The sequence below is a fragment of the Aethalodelphis obliquidens genome, unplaced genomic scaffold (assembly GCF_003676395.1).
Source record: "Aethalodelphis obliquidens isolate GAN/ISIS:26980383/991018 unplaced genomic scaffold, ASM367639v1 scaffold41, whole genome shotgun sequence".
Taxonomy (NCBI): domain Eukaryota; kingdom Metazoa; phylum Chordata; class Mammalia; order Artiodactyla; family Delphinidae; genus Aethalodelphis; species Aethalodelphis obliquidens.
This window is the reverse complement of record NW_020837985.1, coordinates 17423024-17440227: the sequence shown is the minus strand read 5'-3', so window position 1 is coordinate 17440227 and position 17204 is coordinate 17423024. Positions and strand designations below refer to the sequence as shown.

The window sequence follows — 17204 nt, the reverse complement described above, 5'->3', positions numbered from 1 at the left end:
CCCGCCCCCTCCTCAGCCCCTCTCCTCACCGCCCCTTCCTCCAACTCCGCCCTACGTCCTCCTCGGCCCCTTCTTCCAACCCCTCCCCTCAATGCCCCGCTCCTCCCCGCAGCTTCCTCCAATCCCTCTCCCCTCCCCGACCCCTCCCTCACCACTCCTTCCTCAGCCCCTCCCCTAGAAACCCCTCCTCTCGCCACCCTTTCCTCGGCCCTTCCCCTCGTCGCCCCTTCCTCCAACTCCGACCCGCCCCTTCCTCCAACCCCACCTCTCACTGCCCCTCCCCTCACGGCTCCTTCCTCGAGCCCCTTCCCTTCCCCCAAACCAGCGGGCGTGTGCGTCCAGTACCAAGCAGAGACCCCTTCTCCTAGCCCCGCCCACTCTTACAACCCAGTCTAGCTCTCCTCCACGCCCGCGACGCCCCGGCCCCGCCCCCCCCTCCGGCCGCTCTAGCCTCCGCTCCTCTCGTTGGTTGGCGCGGGGCCTTCGCACACCCGGCGCGGGAGGCGGAGCGGCAGCCAGAGGGCGGCGCGGTGGGCTGATTTGGGCCTCCGCTCGCCGCTGCGCCGGCGTCGCGCAGCTCAGCGGTCTCTGAGTGCCTGCGCCGTCGCTCTTTCCGGGCCGGGTTCCGAGGACGGCGGCTCCCCGAGCGTGGGGCCCTGCGCCCCTCTCCCCCAGGCCCTGCGCCGACTTGGGTTCCAGAACGCCAGAGCTAACGCCCACCCAGTCCAGGCCCCGCACCGTCTTTTCCCGGCGGATTTAGGTTCTTCTTCCCCAAAGGTTGTGTCCAGTGGCCTCAGGGCTCCTGTGAGTTTCGGATGAGCCCATAACAATATTTAGAAATGGGGTTCTGGAACCTGGGAATCCTGGAGAGACACCCTTAGGGCCCCCTGTCGCCGGCTTCTACGTTCTTCTCCAAAGTTGAGGATCCTTTTCCCGTTCCCTCAGACTCACTACCGCCCGACGTGTCATGGCCCCCAGGCCAGGGCGCGAGTGGAGCTCCGCCCTGTCCCACCTGGCGCTGGGATCAGTGTCTCTGTATGCAGCCCTGAGCACTGCCCAGGTGAGTACACTGGGGCCGGTCAGGGGCATAGCCCACTCCCAAATCCCTAGAGGGTGGTGGGAGGTAAGTGTGGGGGCCCGACTTCTGTGAGACCTTCAGACCCTTCCCTGTTTAAAGGGAGGTCCTGGCCTCTTTTCCCCACATCTCCCTTCCCTGTGTTGACAGGCAAATCGAGGGGCCGCTGCTGGCTTCCTGCTCCAGGCCCTGGCTGCTGCCACCATGCTGGCCCCAGGGCTGGGCACAGATGAAGACTGTCTTGCTGGAGCCTGGGTGGCCACTGTCATTGGCCTGCCCCTCCTGGCCTTCGATTTCCACTGGGTGAATGGGGACTGCTCCTCCGCCAACCTGCTCCTGGGAGGAGGCATGGTCCTGGCAGTGGCTGGTGAGCACCTTGGTGCTGAGGGCCGCTCTGTGGCTGGGCAGGCAGTGGTGCTGGTGGTCGCAGTGACCATCCTTATTGTGGCTGTTTTCACGACCAACACTTATGGAATGTTGGGGGGGGTGATGCTCGGCGCCGCAGGCCTCCTGAGCCGGCTGGAGGAGGACAGACTGCTGCTGCTGCCAAAGGAGGACGTCTGTCGCTGGGCCCTGGCCGGAGGCAGCTGGGCCTACCACAGGGCCCTGCACACACAGCGCCTGCAGTGGGGGTGATGGTTGGGGACAGCAAGGCGAGGCTTCTGCCCTGGCTACCACTTTCCCCTCATGGTCCTGCTCCTAGGGCCTCCTCCTCTAGGGAGAGACTCTCCTTCAACCGAAGCCAGCTTGCTGCAGAGTGACTGGTAAGGGGGCAGAGTCTGGGTACTATCTCCTTCTCTAGCGCAGTGTGAGGACTTGCCTAGACCAAAATGAGGGGGACTGGGTCCCGGGCATGTTTCGGGGCCTGATTCTGGGCGGGCCATAGTTGTGGATCCAGAGAGAGGCTTGGTCTCCAATAAACCTTAGGGATTTAGCAGGAATATGGACTCTGCCTATTCTTGAGTCGGATTGAGAGGGCCTCGTGAGCTTCCTAAGGCTCCCAGGGCAGCAACTGGTTTCCCTGAGCAAAGGAAGGCAATGTGCTGGAACCAGCCCTGGGGGCCTCACTCAACTTGGCCTGCCGGCACCTTTGTAAGGAGGACCCCTGGACTGAGCAGATACAGGAGCCCTTGCTCTCCTGGAACACGGTGGAGTTCTGAATATCCTTGCAAGGTCTGGCTGGTGGCCCTATGGGGCGGTGACCTTAACCGGCCGCCGGCTGGGGTGGGGGCAGGGGAGGGCCGCACCACAGCTGTTCCCAGAAATGTACATCCCCTCCCAGGGCTGACTCGACCTCTACCCGTTTGCCCACCGGCCTGTGCAAGGCAAGTCCTGATTTCCTAAGACCCTCGCTTTCCTCAGCGGACGCCTCTTCAGCTCCCAACCCCAGGGTTATGAAACGGGATCGGGCAGAGCAGTGGGTTAGATTCCGGGTCCAGAGTCCTCCCTTGGGGAGTCCCTGCACTCGCGTCCTGTGGAAGCACATCTCTTCCCGCACAGGAGGGGAGAGGTGGCCGGCAGTTTCTCGCTCCGGCCAGCCAGGCCAGAGCCCCGCGCACGCTAGCCTGGGCGTCCGGGGACAAAGGCGCAGGCACATCTGGACGTGGGGGTCCAAGGTTGCCCTCCGTTCCGGGGCACCCAAGGCGTGTGGTCCCGGGCCGGACTGGCGGGAAGCACCGCGCTCAGCCCTGACGCCAAGACTATTCGGGCCCCAAAGATCGCCCCTCAGCGGGTCGCCCGGGGCCCCGCCCACCTTATCCAGGGGCGGGCCCTCGTGTGCCCATTGGTTCTGGCCGTCGCGCTGTCTCCCCGAGCGGCCCTCCCATTGGCCTCGCTCCGCTCACGTGACTGAGAGAACAAGGGGGCGTAGGCGGCGGCGGGGTGGGGGAGCGTACAGGGAAAACAAAGATGGCGGCCGCGCCGGGGTCGGTGGCCGCGGCGGCTGCGGGGCGACGCGCGGGCCGAACCCACTGAGGCGGCGGCGCAGGGAGCGGGGCTGCGGGGTCGCGGCGGCGGCGGCGAGAGGGCGGAGGGAGCGCGCGGCGCCCCTAACCTCTAGCCGCGGGAGCGCGCCGGCACCCGCCCGCCGGGCCGGCCGGCCGCGATGTCCGGCGCCGAGGAGGCCGGCGGGGGCGGCCCGACCGCGGGGCCTGCCGGTGCCGTGCCGGCCGGGGTCGGGGCCGGGGCCGGGGTCGGGGTCGGGGCCGGGGCCGGAGCGTCTGCGGGGCCGGCGGCGGCGCTGGGCGAGGCGGCGGGGCCCGGGATCCCAGACGAGGCGGGCCTGGCCGGCGCCCGGCAGCTGCAGGAGGCGGCGGGCGACTCCGATGCGCCGCCCAAGAAGCGGCTACGGGCGGCCGAGACGGCCGAGGCGGCGGCGGCGGCGGCGGCGGCGGGCAGCGGGAAGCTGGAGGAGCGGCTCTACTCGGTTCTGTGCTGCACGGTCTGCCTGGACCTGCCCAAGGCCTCCGTGTACCAGGTAGGGCCGCCGGCCAGACCCGGCTCGGCTCCAGCCCCGCCGCGGCCGGCCCCCCGGCACCGCGTCTCCTCGGAGGCCAGGCCCGAGCCCTGGGGCCCAGAGGTGGGACTCTGGCGCCTGTTCGGAAGCTCCTCATTCTCGTCCTCTGGGAACTTTCCTGTTTCCTGCTCTGAACCTCCTTTTTTTCTCGTTGTGACTGCCCTTATTTCCTGATGGGAATCTCCTGTCTCCCACTTGGACGCCCCTTTTCTTTCCAGGTTCCCCTGTTGCCCCTTTCTCAGCACTCCTCAGCCCAACCTCAAGCTGACCCCAGAGAAAGCTGGCGACAGATGCCCGTACTCCTCCCCACTTCTGAGCCTGCTCCGCGCAGCCCTGAGCTCCCTGGGCTCCGGGGGTCCCTGGTCTTTGCTCTTCCTCAAGTGTTTCTTCTCAGTTCTTTTGCAGACACCCGCCCCCCCAAAACCTGTCCTCATGCTCGTCCCGTATCCCTTTACCCTTTGGTGTGGAAGAATCCCCTTCCCTTGTCACTTCTTTTTGGAAGAAAGTTGAGAAGGGAGTGGCTCACCTCTTTGCCCTCCCCCACCCCTTCCCCTCATTCCTGGTCTGGATGAACTGCCCACATCAAGCCCCACAGCCTGGGTCTTTTCTCCAGTCCCAGCCCCCGCCCCCGCCCAATCCAGTGCTTTCTGGACGTGTTGTGCCTCAGGCTGGGCTCCTACCACATCCCACCTCACCCACACCAGGTCTGGCTTCCTAGGCTACTGGTGCTCCAGGAGGTCTGTCCTCTTCCCTTCTGTCTGAAGAGCCAGCCTGGTGGCCGGACTCAAGAGTCCTTAACCCGCTCAGGGCTGCCAGAGAGGGTACTTAGCCCAGGGGGTCTCACTCGTGCACCCCGTAGCAGCAGGGTCACACTCTGGTCCCAGGGTCACTGCGCAGCGTTCTGCTTTCTCCGTTGTGTGTCTCTCTGCACGTCAACCCCCATCTCTGATTACCCCCACACCCCCAGCCCCTTTGAGGAATGAAACAGGTACCCTGTCACCTTTCTTTGCATTTACAGGAGCTGGATATGGCCGATGGGCCTTGTCCCCCTGCTTATGCTCAGAGTGAGGGCTGTGGTGCGAGGGCCATTTTTGTAGTAAACAGGGCAGGCTATTCTGAATTGCCGTTTCCCCAACCTCTGGATCTCCAAATCCTTCCCGCTCTAGCATGAGTTTCCTTTGGAGGATCCCAGTGTGCCTGGGTGACGGAGGGAGAAGAGGCATTGGTGGGGAAGTGGGTTGAGTTCCTTGGGGAGAGGACACTGCCTTTCAACCCACCCTCCTGTGCTTTGGGAAGTTCCTGGCCGGAGGCCCTAGCTCAGGAGTACCACAGGCCTCCTGGCCCAGTGCAAATTGGGGTAGCGCTTCTCATAACCGCCTCAGCCTTGGGAGTGCACCTCAGGACTTGTCCTTTCTCTGGCCTCTTTGGCTTGCCCACGACCTTTTGATCCTCCCAAAAGCACTCTTCCTTCCTTGGGCCTTGAGTGGGAGTCTAGGAAGCCAAGCCAATGGTGGGGGGGTCCCAGGGGGATTAAGGGGTTCCTCATCTCTCTTCGTGTGAGTGGGCTGGAGATGGACCTGGCATGAAAACCGGCCATGTGGTACCAGCTCTGGGTCCACTCAGCACAGAGAGCTGCATTTCTGCCTCTGGCCGGAGCCCCTGGTGACCGGGCCTCTGAGCTTGGCTGCTTCAAACCAGTCCGCACCGTGCTGGTAGCTGAGCTCTGGCCCGGCAGGAGGCAGGTGGCTGAGCAGCTCTGATGGGGAATGAAGGCTCTGGGCCACCTGGCCGGTGGCCTTCCCTATGGCCTAGTGGACTCTGCTCAGTGGCTTCCCTGGGAACGGGCCCGCTGAGTGAGGAGAGCCCACCAATGCTGAGCTGTGGGTTTTGGTACAAGCCCTCTGCCCCACCTTCATTCTTCCCAAGTGACACCCGGGCCTTGGCAGGGAGTTGATTCCCTCTCATCTCTAGAGGCTGGGAGAAAGCTTTAGAGCGTGTGATCAGTGGGAGAGCCCTTGGCCCTAAAAGGGTTGGCTGGAACCCTGCCACGGGTCAGAACTCGCTTTGGCTGCTGGAAGACCTGCCGTGTGATGGGGGCCCATGGGGCATGGATGCACAGCCGTGCCCACCCTGGAGCCTGGGGTGTGAGGTGCCCGAGGGAAGGCTTCTTGGTGGCTCCTTGCTGTGTGCAGTGGTCCGCATTACCCTCACAGCCACCCTGCATGGGGACATTTATTGGGGGGGGATCGAGATGGGCCTGGAGGCCCACCCCATTGCCTGGTTGGCATCAGAGCTGGGTTTGCTCTCAGGATGATTTGGTCAAGGACAGCACAGGTTCCACATGAGCTGCCTTGAAATGAGGACGCAGAGCTCTGTGTGCCCCTGGTTGGGGCCCACTGCTCGCCAACGCTTCTGGGCCTGGGCTCAGCCCCTCCGCTTCTGCTGGCCTTCTTTGGTGAGTCACGTTGACGGGCTGTCTCTGGTGGACCTGCTTCAGGCATGTGGTATGTTTTGCTGTCTGTTCCTATAGGCGACGTTTTGCCTGACCCCACCAGGATACGTGGTTCGGGGCAAGCACCGGCAGTGCTCCGCATCTGAGGGCTGTTTCAGATGGTACCCAGTTCTGGGGTGAGGAGAAGAGCCAGTGACCGTGCTGAGCCCTGCACGCTGTGCCTGGCACTGGGGCCACAGGAGCATCTCCATGGGCCTCTGGATGTGGCTGGGTACGCAGTAACTCGAGAGCTTGCTCTCCGGCTACCAGCCCCTGCCTCTGTGCCTCTGGGGAAGCCTGGGTGGTGGTGAGAGCAGACACGGGCTGCACGGTTAGGCTTGGTCGCCTGCTCCCTGATCTGAGCCCCACAGTGTCGGCTCCGCCATGGGTCCAGTACATCACACCACCTGGGTCGGGATTCTTGCTCTGGTGTCAGACCAGGGCCCTCGTGCAAATGGTTCTCGCCGTGACCTGCGTTAGGTCAGGTCAGGTCAGGGCTGGACTACAGCTGGTATGGCAGGTGCTGGCTTTGATGTTCTCCGTGTGGGTGTGAGGTGTATTCTTGGTGACTGGCCTGACAAGGTGTGCAGCCACCTTCTAGGGTCCTGGGTGGGCACGGCAGCGGGCAACCAGCTAGGGGTAGGAGGGCCGGGGATGCAGCAGTGACGTGCACATAGGAGCTCTGTGTTGGAGCCGGCAACGGGCAGCTGTGCTGGCACCTGCTCTGAATGCAGCCCTGTGGCCCCAGGGCGATGTGAGCTGGGTCCTCTGCCTTCTTTGGGGGAAACACAGCCTCAGTGGGTGGTGCCTGGATCGTTGCAGCCGCAGCCTGATCCCTGACCCCATCTGGGACTCTCCTCCAGCCCTTCACACAAGGTGGACCTGGTCCTGACCCCGCTCGTGTCAGCTGAGGCCCTGAGCCGCAGACCAACATCTGGAGGGAGGGGCCGTAGAGCTCTCCCACTCCGACTTGGTTCTCAGCCAGGAAGGCTCCTGTGACCCCCACTGGGGTGGAGGAGTAGGCAGGGGGTCTTCGTCACAGTATGTGGTACCAACTGGCCTCTGGCTCCTGTGCCCACTGCTCCTGCCTCAGACCTGAGCCCCACCCCTTCAGCCCATGGCTCTCCTGCCCCTGCTGCCTGGGTGCTCTCTCCTGTCCCTGCCCCTGCCCACTCCTGCTCCTCGTGGGCCCCACTGAGGCAGCACCCCTGCACCGAAGTCGTCTCCTCTCCCTGCTACAGGACGCCTGTCCCATCCCACCTGCCTGGGCACTTGACACCATCTGTCCTGTGGGAGGATTGAGGGTGTCCTGCTGCGCTTCCTGTCCCCGCCAGGACTTGGCTCAGCCCACTTGGCTTGGTTAGCTCGTTGGCAGCCATGTGGGTAAAAGGCCCAGGAAGCAGGGGTGGCTCCACCTCTGCTTGCGTCCTGGCCAATGTGGGTGCCCGCCTTGGGGAGCTTCCAAGTGCGCCGTCTTGGCATCTGTCGACCTGCCTGGCGCTGCAGACTCTGTTCAAGGTGATGTTTAAGGAATCTCCAATGGGGCTGCCCACCCACATGGCCTGGGACCCTCTTCCCCAGCTCCAAGACTATGACTGGCTCATGCTTTGAGAAAAAAGCTTTGAAAATATATCTGCTTAGCTATCCAAGACAAGGGCAGAGGGAAGAGCACGCTTCTGGTCTCTGACTAGATGCGAAATCGTGCTTTTTGTAGTGGTGGTTTGTCACTTGAGTTACCTTTTGATCCAGGCAGCACCTGGGCTCTGAGCAAGAGCCTGGCTGCAGGTTTGACGGCCCCCACCCAAGTCCCCGAGTCTCGGGGTGCTGTGACATCAGGAACTGCTGGCCCAGAACTTCAAACCCAAAACCTGGTGGAAGGTTGCAGTCCTGGCTTCCCCTGAGACACTTGTGTGTCTCAGACCCTGCATGGTCCCTTCCGGGCCCCTTGATGGAAGAGGTCAAGGAAACCTCAGGCCGAGTGTGCAGGGGTGTGTGGGGTGCCGTGAGGCCCTGCTGGGCCTGGTGAAGGGGGGCCTCCAGCTGGGCCGAGGGACACTTTGGGGGTGGGTATCCTCCGCTGTGCTTTGGAGATGGGGCTGCTCACGTGAGTCTGGGTGCTGAGCCTTCCTTTAGTGGTAAAGAGCGGAGTTGGGGGGCACCCCAGGGTTTGAGGGGACTGTGGACTCCAGGCCTAAAAGGCCTACTGATTGAGGACTTGGCCCCCAGAAGCTGGGGGCCATTTTCTAAGACCTGCTTTTGTCCCAAGGCCCAGGGGCCAGGGCTCCTCCTCAAGAGTCCGGACAGTTCCTTCAGCTCCCCCAGGGGGAAGCTGGTTCAGATAGAGGCCCCAGCCTGCATGGCCTGGGTGCACTGGGCAGGCAGGGGGAGGGGCTGCTGGGCGATGTCCTAGGGGCAGGGACAAATGCCCACTTTTGGGCCATTGCAGAGGGGCTTGGGCTGGGGCACAACTTGGTGGGGTTGGGGAACCCAGGGTTGAGAGAGGGAGAGGGGGTTTTGCTGAAATCACAGGCTTGTGCCTGGAGTCCTTCCTGAGGCTTCCGGGCAGGGGCTGCATGAGGGGCTAGCTGGGTTCTGCTGGGTGATGAGTGTGGTGCCAGGCATTAGTTCTCTGGGCACTGCGTGTCGCACTTGTGGTCCTATCCTACCTCTTCAGTGCATAATAAGGCCAGTCCTGTCCCTGTTGCCTTTTTTTTTTTTTCAGCTGCACTGTGTGGCATGCAGAATCTTAGTTCCCCGACCAGGGTTCGAACCCGTGCTCCCTGCAGTAGAAGCGCGGAGTCTTAACCACTGGACCGCCAGGGAAGTCCCCTTGTTGTCTTTTTTTTTAATTTGGTTGGGCTGGGTCTTAGTTGTGGCAGGCGTGTCCTTTGTTGTGGTTTGTGGGCTCCTTAGTTGTGGCTCGCCGGCTCCTTAGTTGAAGCACGTGGGCTCCTTAGTTGCAGCTCACAGTCTCCTTTGCTGTGGCATGCGAACTCTTAGTTGCAGCATGCATGTGGGATCTAGTTCCCTGACCCAGGCTCCCTGCGTTGGGAGCGCGGAGTCTTATCCACTGTGCTATCAGGGAAGTACCTCCCCGCCCCCTGTTGTCTTTTGTGCCTGAGAAAATTGAGGCCCGGAAGAGGATGTGACCAGCCTCAGAGCATACTGCTGGTGACCTGTGGGATCTGGCCAGCATCTGTCCTGGGAGGGCCTGGGAGGCCCTACAAGGTCCTGCGTCGTGGAGCCCCCTCCGTAGCCCTCCCTGTCTCTAGGGTCTTCCTGGCAGGTGGTGGGAAGGCAGCCCATCCTGGGCACTGCAGGAACTGCTCCTTGGAACTGCCCAAGCTCTCTGGGGCTTGGCCCTGGCACGTAGCGTGGGGCACTCTGACTGCCCTGGCTTGTGCTGTCTGTCAGAGGCTTGGCGTATGGCCAACGCTGTGCTGAGCCCTCTGGGGCCCAGCTTCTGGATGGGCAAAATGGGGCAGGTACAGTCCAGCCCGACCACCGCAGAGGCCCTGGGCCAGGCCTGCGTGCAGAGTTGGGTCTTGCTCTGGAGGCTGAGGGGGAGCCTGGCTGGTGGGGAGGGCTCTGGAGCACGGTGACTCTCCTGCTGTGGACAGACTGCCTGGGCTGGGTAGGCGCTGGGGCCAAGGCTGGCCACCTGGGTCCACCGAGAGAGCGTACCTTGGGCAGCCGGTAAGGGACTAGCCACGTGTGGACGTTGGGTTGTCCCTTGGCAGGCCGGCAGCACTTAGGGCGTCTTGCTGGTTAGCCGCATTCCGATTCAGAGCTGAGCTGTTAGGGCTGGAGGGGCAGTGCCCCCGCCTCCCCAGAGCCCAACAGAGGGCAGGTGCCCTAGTACCTGAGCCTGTGTTGGGTCTGGAGGCTCTGGGGGTGTGGGGTGGGGACTGGCCCTGGAGGCTGGGAACTCCTGCGGCCCCCAGGTTCTGAGGAAAGGCCTGCCAGGGGGGTGCGCAGGTCACACCCTCTGCTCCAGAGCAGTGGGCTTTCAGGGCAGCGCTGGGAGTGAGCAGTCACACAGTTGGCAGCCTCGGGTCCCTCAGGACGTCCCAGGACTCCATCCCGAGTCTCGCCTGCAGGCCCACGCCCTGGCTGGGCCACCAGAGACAGGAGAAGCCAGCTGAGTTGGGCCCAGCAGTGGCTGTTGCTCTCTGATGAGGCCGTGGGCCCTGCCTTGGGGCATGTAGAACTAGAGCTGGCCACACTGTAGTGTGGGGTCCCCAGGCCTTCCTGGCTTCTTCACTGGGGTGCTAGGCAGCGGCTGGGACTTCAGCAAGCCCAGTGCTGCCTTGTCTGGCCTCACTTCCGGGGGCCTTGCAGCTTCTTCCTCCTGTGACTGAGTGCTTCCTCTCTGCCTTCTAGAAGCCATAGCGATCCTCTCCCTGGGGCTGTGGCACGGTGAAGCCAGGCCCTCTTGGGCTCAGGCCCTTGGCGGGGCTTTGAGAACACATGTGACCTGGGCTCTTGGTCTGGGCTTCCTACAGGGTGGCAGCAGCCTATGGTGCCGTGTCCCCCCACCCTCTCCACTCATCGCGTCTCTGGCTTCTCCGCTGACCCCGGGCAGTGGACGGGGCAGACTGCTTTTCCTCCCTGGCTGCTCTCGGGACCAGCCTCGCTCCACAACCCCCAGCCAGGCTGTGTGTCCAGAGCAGTGCTGGCCGGCCCTTGCCAGTCCCCTCCTCGTCTCGCACATCTTAACTTTTGACCTGACTTAGAAATTAAGATGTGAGTGCAGCCGATCTAGGGTGTTTGTGTGGACCTGGATCCTGACTGGGGCCTTTGTCCCCGGCCCCACCACTGGTCCTCAGCACATAGGTCCCATCACTCACTGGACCCCAAGCACGACCCGCAGGCGCTAAGAGTTCACTCAGCCTCTTGCAGCCCTCAGCTCAGGGTGCACGGACCCCTGGTGTTTACCGAGGACCCCATCGTGTGCAGGCGTGGCTTGGCAGTGGCCATGTGAGTCCCTCTACCACACTGGATCCCAGTCGCAAAAGGGTCCTGGGCCCCAAGGAAGCCTGTGGAAGCACTGCCTGCCCACTTGCCCTCAGTCACTGGGCATCTCCCAATGGAGATAGGTGCCCTCGGCGGGGGGGCCCATACTCCCACCAGTGTTCCCCGGGCTCCAAGACTGCCGTGTCTGCCCTGGAGGACACAGCTTGTCTGCTCTTGCACCTCTGGTTCCCGTGTGGGCCTCTCCTCCCCCAACGCCGTGAGCCCCTGCAGGCCCAGGCCCATAGCCTGCCACGTGTCTCAAGGGCACCAAGTGGGTGCTCAGGAGGTGTGTGGAGCCAGTGAGAGAGCCGAGGTAGCTGAGCCGGCAGCCCACTGTCCACACGCCAGGACCCCCGGCAGGGAGGGGCAGGTCGCCGACGGTGTCGTCTGTTCCTTGGATCCACAGGCTCAGCCAGGGAGGGGCCTGGCTCCTAGGCCCAAAGCCAGCAACGCTCCTGCGGGCGCATGCTGCCCACGTGCCCTGTCCTGGGCCAAGTGGGCCTCCCCGCCCACCACGGCTCTGTGCCACCGGTCCTTGGGAAGATCCCCTCCAGGTAGCCAGCCCCACTGGGTGGGTGGCAGCTGCCTGCTCACCTTTGCGGGCCCAGGAGGCTAGAGTGGCGGGGCCAGGCTGAGGGTGCAGCTGCCTCGGCATGGGCAGCTGGCCGAGAGCCCGTGTTCCGTGGGCGTCCCTGAATCAGGCCCTGTGGTGGACTTTGGGGACAGTCTCCAGCCCCTGGATGGGAAAAGCCCCCGTGTGGCCCACCCAGTGCCCGCCGGTGGGCCACCACAGTGAAGAGCCCGAACCTCTGCTGCCAATGAGGGCCACCTCGAGACCCGCCCTCTCCATGGGGACCCTGCTGGCCGCGTGCACAGGGCTCCGGGAGGACAGCCTGGCCCTCCCTCGGGAGTGGGAGTGGCAGCCTGTGCTTGTCGGGCAGCAGCCTGCCCGCGGCCCCTGCACTGCAGCCCCTGGGAGGGGCCGGCAGTGGGGCGGGCGCGCGTCTGCGCGGCCCTGCAGGTCCGTGAGCTTCATCTCCCTTTCCTTCTCCGCAGTGTACTAATGGGCACTTGATGTGCGCTGGCTGTTTTATCCACCTACTAGCAGATGCCCGGCTGAAGGAGGAGCAAGCCACGTGCCCCAACTGTCGTTGCGAGATCAGTAAGAGCCTCTGCTGCCGCAACCTGGCCGTGGAGAAGGCCGTGAGCGAGCTGCCCTCTGAGTGTGGCTTCTGCCTGTGCCAGTTCCCCCGCTCCCTCCTGGAGAGGCACCAGAAAGAGGAGTGCCAGGACAGGTAAGCACCTGGGCCGCCTGGCCTGCCTGCCGGGGGCTTGGCTCCACACACGCCACCCTGTGGCGACCTCACAGGGCCGGGTTAGTGCAAAGCTGCTCAGGTCCCAGGCCGTGGAGGGGGCGGGCGGGAGGCTCCACAGACTCGGGGGCTTAGATCTGCAACTGGAAGCGTCTGAACGTTATCCTGACCCTCCAGGGTTCCTTGTGGCTGTGTGGTGGCTTCTTCCTTAGAGACTGTCCGTGGTGTCCCCGGACCAGGAAAGTGTGGCCAGCACAGGGGCTCTGGGAGCACAGCGTGATGGTGCCACTAGCACCCCAATCCAGGGGGCCAGGCTGCCGAGCCTCCCCTGGAGTGAAGCCACGCGGGGCCCAGGACCGTTGTGGAGAGAGGCCCCATGGCAGTGGGTGCAGGGGGCGTGCACACGCACAGCTCACACATGCCCTGCTCCTTCTCGGGCTCTCATGCACTCTGACCCCTTCCTGAGGGCCGGCACGTGGGGAACATGTCCTTCAGGGAGCAGTCTGTGTGAGCAGGGCTGGTTGGAGGCCCACTGGCACAGCCACCTTCCACGGGGCGCGGGTGTGACCGCAGGGCTCACCTCCTCCCCAGGGTGACGCAGTGCAAGTACAAGCGTATCGGCTGCCCATGGCACGGCCCTTTCCACGAGCTGACAGTGCACGAGGCCGCGTGTGCCCACCCAACCAAGACGGGCAACGAGCTGATGGAGATCCTGGACGAGATGGACCAGAGCCACCGCAAGGAGATGCAGCTCTACAACAGCATCTTTAGCCTGCTCAGCTTCGAGAAGATCGGCTACACAGGTGAGGCGCCCTGCTGCCTGCTGCATGCCACACAGGCTGGGGGTGGGGCCGGCGGCCGGGAGCCGGGGGAGCCATGGGGTCTGGGCAGTGGCACAGGCTGCACCAGATGGCCAGGCTCTGGACAAGCTCCTGGTGAATGGGAGGACATCTAAGGGAGAAGAGGGGCTGGAGGCTGAGCCGGGGAGGGGCCGGGCAGGACCCTGGGGGCACCTGCATGGCTCTCACAGAGGCCCTTCCCACCTGTCCTCCCCACCCCGGCCCTGCTACCCCAGCAAAGTGGTGTCCTCACCGTGTGGGGCTGCACAACCTTGGGACAGTTGGGGTCTAACCGGAAGGTGGGCGTGTCTTGGGGGGTTCTGGGAGCTGAGGGCCTGCCCTGCGGAGCCAGGGGCAAGAAGAGCACTCGTCATGGCAGGTCCTACCTGCAGGCGGTTACTGCAGTGGCCACGGGCTTCCTGAGGCCAGCGAGAAGATGGTCAGGGCCGGGGCTCCAGAACGAGCTGAGGGTGCCCGACTCAAACTGCTGGGAGTGGATGCCCAGGGATGGGCAGGCTGGACTGCGCCCAGGCCCACTGGATCTCTCGGGCTCTCCTGGCCGCCACCACTGCCTTTGGACACTCTGGGGAGCAGAGCCTGGTCTAGACACAGAGAATAGCGAGAAGCCCCTGCTGTCGCTGGAGCTGCCGGGGGTACTCTGGCCCTATGCTGCCCGGCCCACACCAGGCGGCCGGCTCCGAGCGCCAAGGGCAGTCACGGGCAGCCAGTCAGACTGTGCCGCCTGGACCGGGCCTGGCTATAGGTGGGGGCCTGCGGAGGCCGGGGTCTCAGCACGAGAAGACCGCGGCTGCTGGGCAGTCGTAGCCTCAGCTGCCCCAGTGGGCACTGTGTCACAAACAGTCCAGGCCAGGCCTGGAGAGTCTGGGTGGACCGAGGCGTCGTGACTGCAGCCGTGGCCGGGCAGGGAGGACTGGCCGCCTCTGTGGAGGGACTCGCCAGCCGTGGGCCACGGGCTCTGCCGAGAGAACTGTGTGACGGCAGTCGCCCACTGACCGACGGGCCCTTCGGCTGGCCGGCAGAGCCCAGCTCCAGCCACGCAATGGCACTCTGCCTCGAGGCCCAACACACCAGCCCGGCCGCCGGCTTTTCTGGCAGCTCTGTATCGGAACCAATAAAGTACACTTGTTCACAGAACTGCATCCTGTCTGTGTGTCTGCTTACCCCGGCCCCCTGGGCGGGGCCTCTCCCTCTGCTGGGCCCTGGGGAAGGGTGAGGAGGGAGGCCTCACCTGACCTGGGGGTCAGGCGGGGCTGGCCGTTCACCTCTCGCAGCCTCTGGACTCAGCCGCTAACGCGTGTCACTTCTGTTCGTAGTTGTTTCCCCAAAGCTTGCGTGCGCCTCCGTTTGCCATAATTGCGTTTGATTTGCCTTGTGACAAGTAGAGCCCGCTGTGTCCTGGTAAGTTGCCTTCCTCCCTGGCCGAGCCCATGTCCCCGGCCGGCTGGGAAGGCGCTGCCCCTGGCCCTGCCTGCTCTGACCGCCGGCTCCCCGGCCTGTCTGTCTCCACAGAGGTCCAGTTCCGGCCGTACCGCACGGATGACTTCATCACGCGCCTGTACTACGAGACGCCGCGGTTCACGGTGCTGAACCAGACGTGGGTCCTAAAGGCGCGCGTGAACGACTCGGAGCGCAACCCCAACCTGTCGTGCAAGCGCACGCTGTCCTTCCAGCTCCTCCTCAAGAGCAAGGTGACGGCGCCCCTGGAGTGCTCTTTCCTGCTGCTCAAGGGCCCGTACGACGACGTGAAGATCAGCCCTGTTATCTACCACTTTGTCTTCACCAACGAGAGCAACGAGACGGACTACGTGCCGCTGCCCATCGTCGACTCCGTGGAGTGCAACAAGCTGCTGGCTGCCAAGAACATCAACCTGCGGCTCTTCCTGTTCCAAATACAGAAGTAGGCAGCCCCGTGGCACTGCCCACGCCTGCCCGGCAGCGGCCTCACGGCGCCATCGCCCATCTCAGCCAAGGAGAAGGAACAGAAGCGAACACTGGGACGTCTGCATGCGTGTGCGAAGGTGGGAGCGCCCCCCTCGCCCTCTGCCCCACCTCCCCTGTCCCGGGCGCTGGAGGCCGGGCCACCGCAGAGGAGACGCTGCTCCGGGACCCAAGGGGCGCGGCGCAGCACGGCAGCCTGGCCCCGGCCCCTACCGCGCAGCGGGCCACATGCCTGCTCTGGGCCACACATGGGGCTGCGCACGGCCCCTGGGCCGGGCTCGGGGGCGCTGACCTCAGACGGCATATTTGATTGCAATTAAAAAGGCACCCTTGTTTCCTACTTTCTGTTTTGTTCGAGGGGAAGGCGTGGCTGTAATTGGACAGAATGGGGTCTTCGGTTTGGCCAAGGGTCAGAGCCCGCCCATCCCTGTGACTGCACCTTCACGTGCCCCGCCCCAGGAGAGACTTGGAGTTGCTGCCCCCTCTGTCACAGGCCTGGGCAGGGGAACGGGCGGGGCCGGGGCTCTCTCTAGCCCAGCACATCCCACCCCCAGCTGCTCCAGGGAAGCAGGACTTGGCCGCCAGGGCTCAGCGACTTTTCGGAATGCAGGGTGATTTTCTGTCTCTTCCCAGGGAACAAATTAAACCCTTGACAAGGCTCTTGTACAAGTTATGCAAATTTAGCAAGAGAGAATCTATCTTCTGTATTCAGCCTTAAGGACTCAGTGTCCCCAGGCTGTGAGGAGAGTTCTGGGGTCTGCCGGCGGTGAGCAATCCTGGCTGTGTGAGGGTCTGAGTGGTCCAGCTGCCCCCATGCTGCTCTCAGGGACCAGCTGCTGGCCCTGCATCCAGGGCTCTGCATGGAAGTCAGCGCTGGGCAGTGTGGTTTCTCACCCGAGGGAGGTGGGCCCCCCGAGGTCCTGCAGTCCTGCCCCAGAGCTGCAGTGAGCAGGCCCAAGTGCAGGCCTCACAGGGGGAAGGAGCCCTGCCTGGGGATCCCGGGACCCTGGGGCCTACTGGGAAAGGGAGAGCTCGGGGCCCTGCTTAGGAGACAAGGCTCTTCTGCAATAGTTTCTCGTTGCTTCAATACCAAAGAACTGTTTGCTTCGCCCCCAGCCAGGCCCACCCCGTGCTCAGAGCAGCCCCTGCTGGCCTGGCCCCCTATTGCCCAGGCCCTGCAGGCTCAGTGGGCAGGGCCGCCCTGGCCTATCTCTGGGGGCTCCTTTCTCTCCTGGCCCTCGAGGTGGGGAGCTGAGAAGGGGAGTGAAGGAGCTATGGGGTACAGCTCGAGCCTCAGCCAGTTCCTAGTGGACGAAGCAGCCCTCCCAGGCTGGCAGGTCCCCTCTTCCCCACCCAGCGCATGGGGCTGGCAGGGGTCCCATCCTACAAGGCCGACTCAGCCTGGCTTGCCCTCCACAAAGAAAGACCCCACCCCAGCCCCAGCCCATCCTTGTGGGCATCTGACGCAGGCACACCCTGGTGTTGTCCCACTGCCCTCAGGGGCTGCCCCTGCCTGCCTGTGGGCGCAGAGGATGACATTCATGTCAACACGGGCCAGGTCTCCTGTGCATGGATGGTGCCCTGTCACCCTGTTGGGTCTCTTGGGGATGGACACCCTCTCTGTCGATTCCAAAGTGACCATATTGTGAGCGGGGCCAGGACAGGGGTGGGTTTGCCTGGTCCGTGTGTGCCTGGGTGCCTGTGTGAGATTGAGGAAGCAGAGGGGCGGGCCCCCGGCAGCTCTCCTGGGTGGGGCAGGTGAAGGTGTGTGGCTGCCACAGAGGGCCAGGCAGGAGAAGGGCAAAGCCAGGGCTGGGCTAGCAGACCTGTTGTGGGGGTGGGTGGGTACCAGAGGGGCTGGGCTCTGTGGCACCAGGATCAGAGTTCCAGCTGCTGGAACACACAGCTGGGGGCACATGGCCCTCGAGTTCCAAATGCCCAAGTGAGTGCATGGGAGTGGGTTGGCACCCAGGCAAGGCCCTCCCTGTAGGGGTGT

General features: G+C 64.0%; 2 protein-coding genes across 5 annotated transcripts; both read left to right on the top strand.

Moving 5' to 3' along the window:
- Positions 1-532: 532 nt before the first annotated feature.
- TMEM276 (transmembrane protein 276) lies at positions 533-2016 on the top strand. 3 transcript variants are annotated; one of them, XM_027132336.1, is made up of 3 exons: positions 533-760; positions 946-1060; positions 1226-2016. In XM_027132336.1, exons 2-3 carry the CDS (start codon positions 968-970, stop codon positions 1709-1711), a joined length of 579 nt encoding a protein of 192 aa, XP_026988137.1. In that variant the 5' UTR covers positions 533-760; positions 946-967; the 3' UTR covers positions 1712-2016. The 3 variants fall into 3 exon arrangements, with proteins under 3 accessions (XP_026988137.1, XP_026988135.1, XP_026988136.1); XM_027132334.1 differs by having other exon boundaries at positions 533-804; XM_027132335.1 differs by having other exon boundaries at positions 533-1060.
- Positions 2017-2126: 110 nt separating this feature from the next.
- ZFTRAF1 (zinc finger TRAF-type and ring finger containing 1) lies at positions 2127-15548 on the top strand. Of its 2 annotated transcripts, none has more exons than XM_027132304.1 (4): positions 2127-3551; positions 12154-12392; positions 13002-13213; positions 14780-15548. In XM_027132304.1, exons 1-4 carry the CDS (start codon positions 3180-3182, stop codon positions 15169-15171), a joined length of 1215 nt encoding a protein of 404 aa, XP_026988105.1. In that variant the 5' UTR covers positions 2127-3179; the 3' UTR covers positions 15172-15548. The 2 variants fall into 2 exon arrangements, with proteins under 2 accessions (XP_026988105.1, XP_026988106.1); XM_027132305.1 differs by lacking the exon at positions 14780-15548 and adding an exon at positions 13642-14404.
- The last annotated feature ends 1656 nt before the right edge of the window (positions 15549-17204 follow it).